At 40.7% G+C, this 14,740-nt stretch overlaps 1 protein-coding gene across 2 annotated transcripts in view; it reads left to right on the top strand.

Moving 5' to 3' along the window:
• Positions 1-14,740, top strand: part of LOC109531522 (CUB and sushi domain-containing protein 1) — a 345,015-nt gene that overhangs the window by 239,328 nt on the left and 90,947 nt on the right. For both annotated transcript variants that reach the window (XM_019895847.1, XM_019895846.1), the window contains exons 24-28: positions 1,493-1,662; positions 6,783-6,939; positions 9,295-9,486; positions 13,597-13,723; positions 13,956-14,167. In XM_019895847.1, the coding sequence (XP_019751406.1) occupies positions 1,493-1,662; positions 6,783-6,939; positions 9,295-9,486; positions 13,597-13,723; positions 13,956-14,167 (858 nt within the window). The remainder of the gene's footprint in view (positions 1-1,492; positions 1,663-6,782; positions 6,940-9,294; positions 9,487-13,596; positions 13,724-13,955; positions 14,168-14,740) is intronic.

Genomic DNA, 14,740 nt, shown 5'->3' with positions numbered 1-14,740 from the left:
CTCTGATTGCCTTGACATCTTTTATTATGAATAAAAGTTTTTAACTAATTACCAAAAATAATAAAAATTATTGTTGGGCAAACTTTTCATAGAGTAAACTTAAAAACAAAAATGAACATTTCTCAAAACCTGATGTGCTAGGGAAACAAAGTAGGGACAATTTCAAATCACCGTCAGTAATAGTGGCACATGAAGCCATCTCAGATTAAAATTTGATGTTGTCAGATGAAACAATTTGTTGTCAAACCCAAATGTTTTCATTTTACAGCAAACAAAGTTCCAATATTTTTGGAGGGGACTCAGGGTACTTGACTGAGTTTAACCACTTTGTAAATGTCCCTCACTTTTGCACTCCTGCCTTGCAACACACTCTCCATGGGGAGATCATTAGAGCATTATGAAACGCAAGTGACTCCCGATTTCCCTATTCTAATTTATCCATGCATATTTTTAAAAAGTCTCTTGTTTACTTTGTGTTTCCACCTCAATCCTTCCGTCTGTCATTCCCCCCCCCCCCCCGCCCCCGTGCTTTATTTAATGCATGTATTTACCCATTAACACTCGCACTGCTGGATTTGTAATACTTTCTTCAAGTGTCAGTGACTTAGAAGTTATGAACATGGCATATTTTTCTCTTCAATATGTATATATAGCACCTTGTGTTGCTCCGCCCTCACAATTTTACAAGTGCCATCGTTTCAGTTTAGATGACAGTCTTCTCAAAGCAACTTCCTTTCTTCTTTTATGAAACAATGCCGTGTAATAACGTCATATTTGTACGGCTATCGTATTGGAGAACACGTTTGTGTTGGATTGTGCGAGTGTAGATGAGTTTGTGTCGTTGTGGGAGACTGGACTGTTTCAGAATTGTCTGATATTTATTCCTTTGTTGTGTGTTCACAAACACCCCCCATAGAATTTATTTTGTGGTTTCCTCGATGGATTTTCTGTTTTAGTGTGTTATTTTGGATTTTCTGTTTTAGTGTGTTATTTTGGATTTTCTTAGTGTCATTGAAGCTATCGTTAATTTACGTTTTTCTGAGGGGGTCTTTGAACGCCTCTCGAGCGAACGGCAGAAGAGAAGACACGTCATCGGACAGAGACGTCTTCGTATTAGAGAGTGTTAAAATAATTAATAAAGTTTACTTCTAAAAAAAAAAAACAACACCGCCACAGCTCTCTTTGTTTCGGAGCTGCAACATCATCTACACTTTTCATTTTGTTTTTGCTTGATTAAAATGCCTTTTTAAAATATATTCAACGTTCATTATCTGACCGCGGTCGGTTGATTATCATCACTGCTGTCATGTAGGCTGTGTTGATGTTATCATTAAGCTGCGTTTTGCCTCTCCCCAGTTACCACTTGTCATGGTCTTTCACATAACACACAGAAAGCCAAATCAGAGATGTGACTGCTCAGAGATAATACGCTGAAATTGCACTCATTTGGTCCATGGTGTGTCTGCCCTTCCCCCGACTTCTGTTGTTATAGCTGAGTGTGGAGCCACCTCTCTGGGGCCAGAGGGTGTTCTTGTCTCGCCAAACTTCCCTTCCAACTACGACAACAATCACGAGTGCATCTACCGCATCACCACTGAGAAGGGAAAAGGAATCAGGCTGAAAGCTGAGAGCTTCTCTCTGCAAGATGGAGACCATCTCAGGGTATTTGTGCAAATACGCACACACACACACACACACACACACACACACACGCACACACACACACACACACACACACACACACACACACACACACACACACACACACACACACGCACTTACACGCTAAAATAAATTACTTTGAATCTAGATTCTGACAAACACTTCAAAACATAATGAAAGTACATATTTGATGTTATGTAATGTTGGTCCTGTATCAGCAATGACAAATTCAAATGAAATGTAGATAGATATCTACAACACCCATTTTTTTGTAAAAATAAGGCATACTGTTGAATTCAGTGTAGAAGTACCACCTGGTACATTACACTACATTTTGCCTCTGACAGTTACAGACAAGACCTAATCTCGAAGCTATTTTTGACAACACCGTGTGTAATACTAAATATACTCCATAAATTACAACTTTGAATTCCTCTATTTATCCAAAATACAGGCTCCTTTGTGACATTATGACTTTTCTATTGAAAATATCTCAATATCTTATAAAATAGTGTAATTTTTTGTTTGTTTGTTTTTTTAAGCATGTCACTTTTTTTGCATCCTTAACTGCAAACTACAACCACAAAAATGAGAATCTTAAACTTTTTCAGAAAGGATCAATCAAAGCATACTATTATCTTTGAAAAGGTTTTGTCACAGTTCTTGTATTGGATGATGTTCAATTGTGCAGGTGATCACAATAGTGTCTCCAGTTTGTAGTATTGTACATGAACTAAGTAACTCACAAGCACCGATTAACATGTTAAAAATTTCATCATAAAGCATCAATAATGTCAAAATGTTTACATTTGAAAATGTAAACTATGACGGAGTAGAATAATCCACTGCAATATTTGTTTTGCCAATTCATTGCTAGGCGTAATCCGCAAGGTTCTCCCTCTTGTTCGCCATGTTCACATGTTTGTACAAAAAGCACAAACACCCCTGCAGGGGTGTATTAGCCATGTTTTTGATTGTGCTCCTGTTCCAATAGCCACAAAAGCTGAATGAACGCAGTGGAAACAACGGAACAAAAGAGGACTGACCCTCAGCACGATTACCTTCGGTTAGCGTCGAGCTAGAGGGTTAGCTCAGCATCCCTTTATCCTCGTGTCCCAGCTGGAATACAACCATTGCAACATGGAGCTACTCATTTTGCCATTTATATTTCTAGAAAATCTGGTCAATCAGGAAATGCCAACCGCCATTTAGCTAAAGGGCAGCACTAAGTGAAACTAATCAGTACTTTTAATTCCAGCCTACGAGAATTCCTACCATAATCGCACCACCATTTCTTCTTCTCAGAAAATATCAATTCATCTCAAGGTGTGCATTATTCACGTCTTCTATCATCATCATCAGCAGCAGCCAGATGAGTTATTTGAACAGTCACAACACTCTCTTAGCAGTATTAGGCCTGAGGCCATGGTTAAGGCAGTATGTGGTTAAACTGTATTATCACTATTAAGCCCCAAGTGTAGACTGAGCCCGTCTCTGGTTAGATTGTATTTGCGGGGTTCTGCCTGACTTTTTAAGAGGCTTAACGTGACTGTAAAATAAATTAGTCATATTCCCAGTGGGATAGGAATGACAAAAGTAGAAAACCTGTTTCAGGGAGGTTCATTTAAAAGGAATATTGATGATAATTCATCATGCAAGTGATATGTCAGTTTTTAAGTGAGCGAAATTCTTCAGCTCTTGTACTCAAATGAGATTAGACAGGTTGATTTTAGGAGTGTCCAAACTTCTGCCCAAAGGCAAAGCTCAGGATTTATGATTCCATTTTTACCTCAACTTTGGCCAGGAACTTCGGACAATGACTCAAAGAAAAAAAGTGGGTAAGAAAAACGTTTCTGCTACAAGGTTGCTTGGTTTCAGAAATATTGTCGTGTGTTAAGACATCCGAAAGAAGCGCACGCTTGAGGTGAATAATTCAAGCAAAAGATAATTTCTGTGATTGTTTTATCAAGCTTCAGGCCAAATATTTAGTTCGAAGTATGAGAACTTTTTGCCCCAGTACTGTTCAGACATAATGAAGTGTTTGACAAAATTTGTTTCAATACCCCAACCCCGAGGTCAAAAGGGAAGATTAAGACAGAAAACCAAGTGCCGGGATTTTGGTCTGACAAAAGGGTCCATCCGACAGATGGACCAGGCTGGCAGATTGTGACATGATGATTTATGAGCTGCGGGGCTTTTCATTAACCGTATTGAGTTTCACACGAGCACAGAGCATGAGAGCGAGAAGGAAAATTAGGAGCTGGTGACAGGAGATGGGATGGTGTTGCAAGTGTGGAACAAGTAAAAACGTTTGAGCGTGTTGCTAGAGGTTGATTCCTTTCTCTTCATTGTATCAAATATTTTATGTTTCCAGACACATTATAAAATAAAATGATCTTTCACCTCATCTCACAACATAACACTGTCTTAAGGCAAAGCAGGTAATGTTTAGATTTTGTCAGTGTGATGCAAATCATTTAAAGTTCAGATATGGCTAACAAAACAGCTACAGCTACAGGTACATCCATCCACTTACCCTGAACAGGTCGTGCAAGGGTGCTGGAGCCTATTTCAGCTGATTTAGGGGCAAAAGACGGACGACACCCTGTACTGGTGGCCAGTCAGTTGCAGGGCACATGTAGATACAAACAACCATTCGCACCCACATTCACACCGTCACTGAGTGGGAACCGATCCGACGCTGCCCGCACACAAGTCAGGCGAATGTACCACGACATCATTGGCGACTCTTGCTACAGGTACAGTGTATTCAAAAATAAATACAAAATAGTGATGAGGTAGTGTTACCTACCGGAATTTTTCCATCCATTGATTTTCCACCAATTTAATTTTCAGTTTCACAAGTGTGCCAAAGCGTTTTGCATGGGAGCACCCACACTGATCAGCAATCCGCAATCATACATTCACACCTATGGGCAACTTAGAGTCTTCAGTTAACCAAAGTGAAGCAATAACCAAATGCATCACTGCATCACCCTGATGAATTCATGCAACCGTTACTTTAAAGTGTCTATTTTATTCCTCAGCTACTGGCGCCCAGTCCTGGGTACCGCTTCAGGTAGCTCGGATAGGCTCCTGTAACCCACGATTAGTCATTGCAAGGTCAAGTCTGCTCATGTAAAGTTGCGGTTTAAAATAGACGCAAATCATCATATTTGTAGATAAACGAAAAACAGATTTTAACATGAGGTACTGCACAATCGTGGCATTAATAATAGAAGGTAAGAAATATTTATAAATATATGTGGTGTGTTGCTATCTTAATGCATTTGCGGCTGTGCTGTTGGCACATGTAGCCCATGTAGTCTACATTTCCAAAAGAAACATCTGCTCACGTGCCTTGACTCACATATGAACTTCCTTCACATCCCATTCTTATTCCGTGGGTGTAATAGGAAGTCGATCCACCCTTAGTATGTTTATGGGAATTTTTGACCATTCTTCCAGAACCGCATGTTTGAGGTCACACACTGATGTTGGACAAGAAGGAGACAAGGTTACCTGGGTCTCAGTCTCCACTTTAATTCATCCCGAAGGTGTTCTATCAGGCTAAGGTCAGGGCTCCGTGGACGCTAAGCCTGTCAACTTCATCCACACGATACTCTCGCATCCATGACTTTATGGATCTTGCTCTGTGCACTGGTGCAGTCATGCAAAATAGGAAGGGACTTTTCCCCAAAACAGTTCCCACAAAGATGGGAGCTTAGACGTGTCCAAAATTGTTTGGTGTACCTACCAGCCCATTGTTCCTGCAAAGGGTGGACCCACATCAGATTAAACCCTATGGATGAAGAATAACATGCATCTTATATTTCCTTATGCTAACCTTAGCATAATTCACTTACTCTATTATTCACAAATTAAATATACAGGTTCATTTAATATTAAAAACGTTAGTGTTTTGAAACATTTTACATTCAAGAGCCTATAATTTCCTACGATAAACCCAAATACACTGGGTGTAGAATCTATTGCCATATCATCAAAATCTCCATTTCAATAACTGATGATTAACACGTCGGGTTTTGTGTTGTACAATGCTCATGAATCAAAAGCAATTTCCTCTGGCAGTGTTTTACTTAAAAACTGTGACCCAGTAAAAAACTACTCATGACTAATTTTGGTAAAGGCTAATAAATGAGCACAGAAGCCAAGGCACCGTTTTAAATAACAAACTGGATTTCTCTTCCGACAGCAAACACTCTCCATTAATTGATGCAAATGAACGAATAATAATAATAATAATAATAATACATTACATTTATAAGCGCCTTTCAAAACACTCAAGGAAGCAGACAAACACACCCACACATATATACAGAATATATATATATATATATATATATATATAGAGAGAGAGAGAGAGAGAGAGAGAGAGAGAGAGAGAGAGAGAGAGAGAGAGAGAGAGAGAGAGAGAGAGCACAAAAGATGAAGTCATTAAATTCATTACAATGTGAGTGCAAGTTTAAATGAGAAGGTACTTTGAGAGTGGCTGTGCCGGAAGAGAAACACAAAAGAGATGTGTATACATGTCCACTTAGTTTGTGTTAATTTCATTTTCTGCAAATTTGACAACAAGCACATTTCGGTAGGGAGGAGAAGATGTCATGTTTTTAACATATTTAATCCAGTGTTGACTCTTTGGTCTTGTTTGTCCCCAGCACATACAGTAATTGAGTGGTTGGAATGAGCGCCATGTATTTTCAGTCTTATTAGTTGTTTCCCGTTTTTGAAGATGCTGGAGATGCAATTTTTCCAGGATAGTTTTAGGTAGTCAGAATTATAGACATACCCCTGTACCTGCAGATGTGTTGTCACCAATCTCTCAGTATGTCCCACAATGTCGAATTGGCATATACAGGATTGATGCTGAAGTCAGGGAAAACTTCTCTTCAAGTAGCAGTCAAATAGCAACACTCTCAAATCATTCCAAAAACGGCACTTATTTGGTATGCATGTAAAATAACTTCTTGACATAATCACATTGTCAACTACGAAATTGTTTGCCTCTGTACTTGAATGTAATCAGTTTTAAATTACTGTTGATATCTCATGTTCATCACTTTGCCACACTCATAATCATGTGTTATGATTGACAGGTGTATGATGGCGAAAACAGCTCATCTCGTCTCCTTGGGAACTTCACCCGGGGTGCTATGATGGGCCGTATTATCAATAGTACCTCCAATCACTTGTGGCTGGAGTTCAATAGCAACGCCTCTGGAACAACTCAGGGCTTTCACCTCACGTATACAAGTGAGTTAAGTCATTTTGATGTATACACACACACACACACACACACACACACACACACACACACAGTTGCAAGAAAAGTATGCGAGCCCTTTTGGAATTGCCTCGATTCGATTACTGCCTAAGTTGGTCATAAAACATGTGCCCCATAAAAAAAAAGCAGATTTGAGTTTTATCTTTTCAATAAACAGTGCCTGGTGTGGACTATGCCTCACACAAAAGAGCTCTCAGAATACCTAAAATTAAGAATTAATAATGTGCATGAACATAGAAAGTATCTCTAAAAGCCTTGACGTTCATCAGTCCATGGTGAGAGAGATTGTCTATAAATGGAGAAAGTTTAATGCTATGGCTACTCTCCCATGGAGTGGCTGTGGGTAAAAAATGACTGCAAAAGCACAGTGCAGGATGCTTAATGACGTGAAGAAAAATCCTACTGTCGTCCAAAGACTTGACTTTTCTGACACAGACTTCTCTGGCACATTCCAACATCTCTGTCGACAAATACACAATAAGTAAAATATTAAACGAATGAAAGGCATTATGGGACTACCTTGGTGAAAGCCACTCTTGTCTCAAAATAGCATTGTTACAGATTTGACCTTTCCAAAAAAAAAAAAATGCTTGGATGTTCCACAGCACTACTGATAAAGTATAATGAGGACAGACGAACCAAAGTTGTGGTATGGGGATGGAAAACAAAAGCTGTGTAAGGGGGGAAAAAAAAAGCACGGCACCATGAAAGCTCCAGCCCAATTGTGAAGTCTCATATCAGGGTTGAGGGGGCATCATTGTTTGGGACTGCAGTGTTGCCTCAGGAGCTGAATTCATCACCATCAGCAATGGAAAAATATCGATCCAATTTATCAAGGTATTTTGCAGGAGAACTAAAGAGCATCTGTCTGCCAAATGCTCAACAGAATGTTCAGTCATGCAACTAGACAACGACACAACAGACACAAGTTGATCAACAACAAACTGGTTTAAACAGAAGAAAATGCACCTCCTGAAGAGGTTCACATACATTTTCCCGTTACCGTATTCAGATGTAGCTTTGAAATATAACATTCGTCCAAAAAAAAGAAACAATTGTTCGTTTAAAACTGTTTTAAGAGAGTATCATTCTTCCTTTAACAACCATAGGGAAGTAGAAGATTAGTTACTGGGTAAGCTCACTTGGTCAAGTAATTCCTTTGACTGTTACAGCATAAAAAAGAAAGAATAGGGTCATGTACTACAAATCTCTTGAGAATAGTCTTTCACAGTCAGCAAAATACCAATTTCTTACACTTCTGACAGGTGAAAAGAGGCTCTCTCTTAGATTTCCAAGCAATTTCTGCTGAGGGTTGAGCCCAAAGTGCAGCAATAGCAATAGCGAGTTAGGTAAAAAAAAAAAAAAAAAAAAAAAGGACATTTTTCAAACACAGCTATGTCTTCAATTGCTTTGAAGACTATATTTCAAGAGGGCCAGAGCAGTTGCTTTTTAAGTCAATGTGACTGTGAGAAAAAAACATTTCTGGAATGGCAAAAAGTGGTGTATCCTTCGCCCCAAAAAAGTATGACCAGTTGCAATGGAGTCCTTGGAGTGATATCTGAACTGGACAAATTGTAACTTTAGTAAATGTCTTTATTCTCAGTCAGGTTAGCTGCCACAGCGAATGCTTCCAAAGGCCAACTTCAAAATAAACGCTAGGTTAAGGCATTGCTATCCATATACAGTATACATTAATTTGCACCCTTGTGGCACACTTTATCTTTGCCTCAAAACAACTTTCGCAGCAGCCGGCTTAACTAGGCTGGCTCCCCGCAAATGCTACATTTGCCGAATGCATGAAGAGGTGCTGTCGACGGTCTGACAAAATACTTGCTAAACATGAACGCGGTCTGTGATACACCAAAGGAGTAGACACTTATGGCTAGCTGATCAAAGGACCCATACTACAGAGGTTGGAGAACTGATCCAAGGATGTTTGCTTTTGTCGGCTTTAACAATCCTTTGAAAATGTCCAAGGCAAACATCAGCATAGTGAGCGATCGTCCGACTGGTGAACACTTTTCCTGGGTGATTTGCATTTACGTAAAGCTATCGGAACACCTCATGGCCCTAGGGGTGAATGACCAGGACACTGCATAGACACATATCTATCTATCGATGCACATGGACACATACGGTAGAGGTCCCGCTTGGCCAATGGGATGCCAGGAAGATGTGAAGTCATAGCCAATGGCATAGCAGCTATAAATATGTTGTGTTCAGGAAAACCATACTCCTATTTCCAATTTCTCTAAAAGTACAGTTTTTAGGTTTTGCTGAAAAACGACCGTTTTACCCATTTCCGTAACATTGTTCTCTTCTAGGTTTTGACCTGGTGCGGTGTGAAGAACCTGGCGTCCCCAGTTACGGCTACAAGATCCAAGACGATGGACATTATGCTAACACATTTGTCCTTTACTCTTGCAACCCTGGCTACAGTCTCCATGGAAGTAGTACACTGACGTGTCTAAGTGGGGACAGACGTGTTTGGGACAAACCACTTCCATCCTGTATCGGTTCGTATGCCTTTAAATACATCAGTATATTAGAACGCCCTGCACCTTTTGCCGAAAACGTGTGCACTTGAGCGAAAATTTTGCTTGTCAGTAAAAACCTTTTTCAGCTTTGATGAAACACAAAAGAGCTTTCCTGCTGGGCATCATCCCTGATAATGGGTAATGTAGACTTGATTTATAGGCAGGGGTGCACATAAATGGTCTACCGGTGCGCACGAGCACTGGAAATTGAATACTGCACTCCAGTTCAAGCCTTTCATTGCATTTTTGCGCACTAAAAATAGGTCAGGCCAGTCTTTATTCTCAGTCAGGTTAGCTGCCACAGCGAATGCTTCCAAAGGCCAACTTCAAAATAAACGCTAGGTTAAGGCATTGCTATCCATATACAGTATACATTAATTTGCACCCTTGTGGCGCACTTTATCTTTGCCTCAAAACAACTTTCGCAGCAGCCGGCTTGACTAGGCTGGCTCCCCGCAAATGCTACATTTGCCGAATGCATGAAGAGGTGCTGTCGACGGTCTGACAAAATACTTGCTAAACATGAACGCGGTCTGTGATACACCAAAGGAGTAGACACTTATGGCTAGCTGATCAAAGGACCCATACTACAGAGGTTGGAGAACTGATCCAAGGATGTTTGCTTTTGTCGGCTTTAACAATCCTTTGAAAATGTCCAAGGCAAACATCAGCATAGTGAGCGATCGTCCGACTGGTGAACACTTTTCCTGGGTGATTTGCATTTACGTAAAGCTATCGGAACACCTCATGGCCCTAGGGGTGAATGACCAGGACACTGCATAGACACATATCTATCTATCGATGCACATGGACACATACGGTAGAGGTCCCGCTTGGCCAATGGGATGCCAGGAAGATGTGAAGTCATAGCCAATGGCATAGCAGCTATAAATATGTTGTGTTCAGGAAACTCAGAGCTGCGAGTAGCAGGCCATACTGTATTTTTACCTTTCATATCTTGAAATTTCTTTCGTAACAAGAGGCAATATCTTCCTGTTCGTAACGTGAAAATTTCGTATGAAGAGACGTTCGTAAGTAGAGGTACCACTGTAACTCAAAACAATAGCAAGTAGATTGGAAGTAGCTGTGGTGTCGAACCTGGAAAGCAAAATGTTAACCTTCAGCAGGTTTCATGCCCAAGGCAACCACGAGCCAAAAGGGACTTCGGTACCAAAGGGTACCAAAGCATCCAAGGACTGTCACTGTGAATTTGTATTTGCCCTGCTATCAAGTGGCCGCAGGCCCTCTGCTTTTATGTGAAACTCTGCCCTGTGCGGCCAAGACTAAAAATCAGCCACTGACCCGTGTTTGCTCGTCTGATATTGTTCTCCTGATAAAGCCCTTTGACCGCACATGCTCACTATCATGCTCATGTGGAGGACTGCCTTATGTATGTATTTATTTATTTATTCAATATCCGATATAACTCATTCCTACATGCTGTAGCTATGATACAGACCACCCCCGACTACTAAAGTGATGCCCTGCTCGTGATGCCGAAGCTCTTAGACGCTGCCTTCACCTCAAGAGTGCTTGGCATGCAACGCTTGGAGCTTTCACTTCATCAACCATGGCTTGCTCAGTCCCAGTTGTTGGAGGGAAGCAGGGACACACTTCACACATTTTGTCCATCATTTCTGGCCAGATGTCTAGGCCTGAAGCGAAGCAAGCTTTGGAACGCAGCGCGGAAGTAACCGACTCGGACACCAGTGTGCCCACTAGCTTTGACGAAGCCAAGACACACAATGCTTTTCTTTATCCCTTCACACTGCAAAAAAAATCTATGTTCCACATATCTCCTGCACACCGTGCTCCAAGGGCACCATCAACACATTACCAGTCGGGTAATCTTAACTTGTGGATCTGAAAGTGCTGGCACAGATCTCCTCTAATTACGATTTTACATTGTCCAAGATATTCATTTAGTACGGTACAGTGCCAGAGACACTTCATTGATCCTGGAATTATTCTTCTGATAAAAACGTGCAAAAATGTAAATCTTCAGTACTGCTTGTGCCATTTGTAGTCGAGAAGAATTCACAGCCAGAGAACATTTTTTTTTTGTCTGCTGGAAATATAATTTCTGAGCAGGTCACTTCACCCCCCAGGTCACACATAATTTGGTTGGTATCTGGAAGCCCATCGAGAAAAATGGTATTCCCTCCGAGTCTAAGTTCATAAATTCGGCTTGTAAAATATTCAGTTTTGCTTGACTTTAATTTGCGGCTTTGCATATTCAACAAACGAAAGCCTGTAAGCAGTCCTACATTGTGGGGACTGTGTGGGCTCCTGGCACATTTTAATTTGGAATTCCCCAAATGCTGAACCAAACATTGTCTCTCTCTAACCAGCTTCCACACCTGAGCTCTCAGGGGCAGGACGTGCCCTGATTTGGTTGCTAATGGCAACTACAAAGAATAGAAGAATGTATGTTTACGCACACACTTGTGGGCCTAATACATGTGTGTTTGTAGCATTGTCCCCGTGTTTCTTCACAGTCCAGCATTAATTTGCAGTTGCTTTGTTGCCGTCTTATTTCAGGTAAGCCAGAAGCCAGGAGAATACTTGCTGGCAGGCCCCTGGGCTAAATACCTTTGCATCTGCCTCCTTTGTTACTCTTTTGGGCCATTTATCACTTTGCCTTTATGGTTGGCTCATTCCCTGTCTGTCTGGCGCAATAAAATGTTTGGTTTTACTGCCATGTAGATGAGGTGGTTTTGCTGAGATTCATCTTTCGCAAACTGAGTCAAAGACAAGTTGTTGTCACCATTGTCATTTTGGGAAACTCAACTGGATGTGTGGGGGGCATGTTACTCTCACCCGCCAATGTTTCCGTGTTGGGAGGCAGCCATGTCAAAGCATTAGGTTGCTTTACGGAAAGCATCATGGTTCTCCAAAGGTAAAAAAGAAAACCCTCCTTAAACTTAAAACTTAGAGAAATTAGTTTTTTTTTCTTTCTTCAGCAAGCTCTTTTCTAATCACAGAAGATCTGCTGCAATGGCTCCTTTAATAACATTCTGTCCTTTTCTTGCTATAACCTCGGACAACTCAGTGCAATGAACACACACACACACACGCACGCACACACGCACGCACACACACAATTCCACTTATCTCTTGTGTATTGAGCGTTAATTTATTCTTGGACTCTAAGCACTCTTGGGAAACCCTTATAAGAAAAACGCACTCCGACAAGCCATTCACCAACATTGAAAGCGTAAAAGAGAAGCTTTGGAAATTCAAGGATGACTTTAGGAATCAAGCATGTCCATACTATTTATTTCAACCTTCTTACCGCTTGGTAATTTGGAGACAAATAGAGAACATGCATCTTATCGAGCTCAGCAGCTTCTTGATTCTATTAATTAGGTGAAGATAATAATGATAATTAGTGTTAAAAGAATGATTACCGTATTTTCTGCACTATAAGGCATTTCGGATTATAAGGCGCACCTTCAATGAATGGACTATTTTCAAACCGTTTTCATATATAGCGTGCACTGCTTTATAAGGTGCATACTGTAAATAGAAGATACACTAGTGGCTAGGGTTGTGTTATGCATCCACTAGATGGTGCTAGGCTAAAGTCAATACAATACAAGACAGCTTTATTGATATAGCGCTTTCACAACCGCTGCAGCTTTCACAAAGAGCTTGATAGAACATTTTAAGTACTACGTCCAAGATATCAGAATATTGATCCATATATAAGGTACATCGGATTACCATGCGCACTGTCGGCTTTTGAAAAAAATGAAATTATTTTAGGTGCGCCTTATTGCCCGGAAAGTACGATATTTATAGGCTTATTGTCATGAATTGTGAAAGAGGTAATGTTTGTTCACCAAATGTCAAACATATTCTTGATGGATCAGCATGAGATTCACGGCTAAGAAAGTCGTAAGTAGGCAGAGCTCCTCTGTTTGTTTACAGCCCAACCTAATACAACAATTTGTGGCTTCTTTCCTGATGGTTATATGATATATTTTCTTCTATTAAACCACCAGAAACAAAAGAGCGGATGAGCTGTAAATCATACAATGGGTAATAAAAACAGTGCGTGACAATGTCAGCGTCTTGTCCTTGCAGCGGAGTGTGGCGGTCACATCACGGGAGCGGTGTCTGGACGAATTTTGTCACCAGGATACCCTGCCCCGTATGACAACAATCTCCACTGTACCTGGACTATAGAGGCAGATACTGGCAAGACTATCAGGTAACTAACATGCAGTGAGTTACCCTTATGAATGATTCAGTTGTAAGAATAAGTTAACCACTGTTAATATTCAAAACAATACGGAACTTCTTCGACTCAGTCTCTTCCTCTGTTAACATTCCAAACTCAAATGGGTCCTTTCATTTGGAATCATTGCTGTAAAATGACACAAAAAGACTGAGATGAACTAAAACATTGAGATGTTTTTTTTAAATTACTATTTCCTCCTCAGCCTCCATTTCATCGTCTTTGACACTGAGATCGGCCATGACATCCTGAGAGTTTGGGATGGGCCGTCTGGGCCATCGGATGGAGGCATCCTTTTGAAAGAATGGTCCGGTCCAGCCTTACCTGAAGATATCCATTCAACCTTCAACATACTGACACTTCAGTTTGATGCTGACTACTTTATCAGCAAACAGGGCTTTTCCATCCAATTTTCCAGTAAGTGTGCTCATATATTTTGCTTTATGTTAATTAAATATGTCAATGACAGACTTAAAAAAATTACACACACACACACACACACACACACACACACACACACACACACACACACACACACACACACACGCACCCACCCCCACACACACACGCGTACTTTTTTTTTTATATATATATACACACACACACACACACACACACACACACACACACACACACACCACATTTTTAAAAAGTTTCATCACCCAGCCACTTTTGAGGAAAGATTTTCTTTTACACTAGCGAATGAACAAAGTATTACTTGTTTTCATGAAAAAGTCTAACCTGTGCAATCGCTTGCCCTTTCAGTGCAGGGCTGGCTTTTGCTGTTATGAGTCACTCAACCCCAAAATGTCTCTGCCCCGTCCTTTTAGAATCATCACCCGTGTCTCTGAAATCCACTGTGGCAGCAAAAATCAATCTCAAGCACACTGAATAAGAAAATAGACGTGCCATCAAAACCATTGTACCTTTATTTCTTTTCTCTCTCTCTCTCTCTCTCTCTGACTGGATGGCTAGTTCTGCCGGCTGTGC

This window comes from Hippocampus comes, unplaced genomic scaffold (genome assembly GCF_001891065.2).
Source record: "Hippocampus comes isolate QL1 unplaced genomic scaffold, H_comes_QL1_v1.1 scaffold80, whole genome shotgun sequence".
In the NCBI taxonomy this organism is placed as follows: domain Eukaryota; kingdom Metazoa; phylum Chordata; class Actinopteri; order Syngnathiformes; family Syngnathidae; genus Hippocampus; species Hippocampus comes.
The sequence above is the reverse complement of the archived record's forward strand: the minus strand, read 5'-3'. Positions and strand labels throughout refer to the sequence as shown.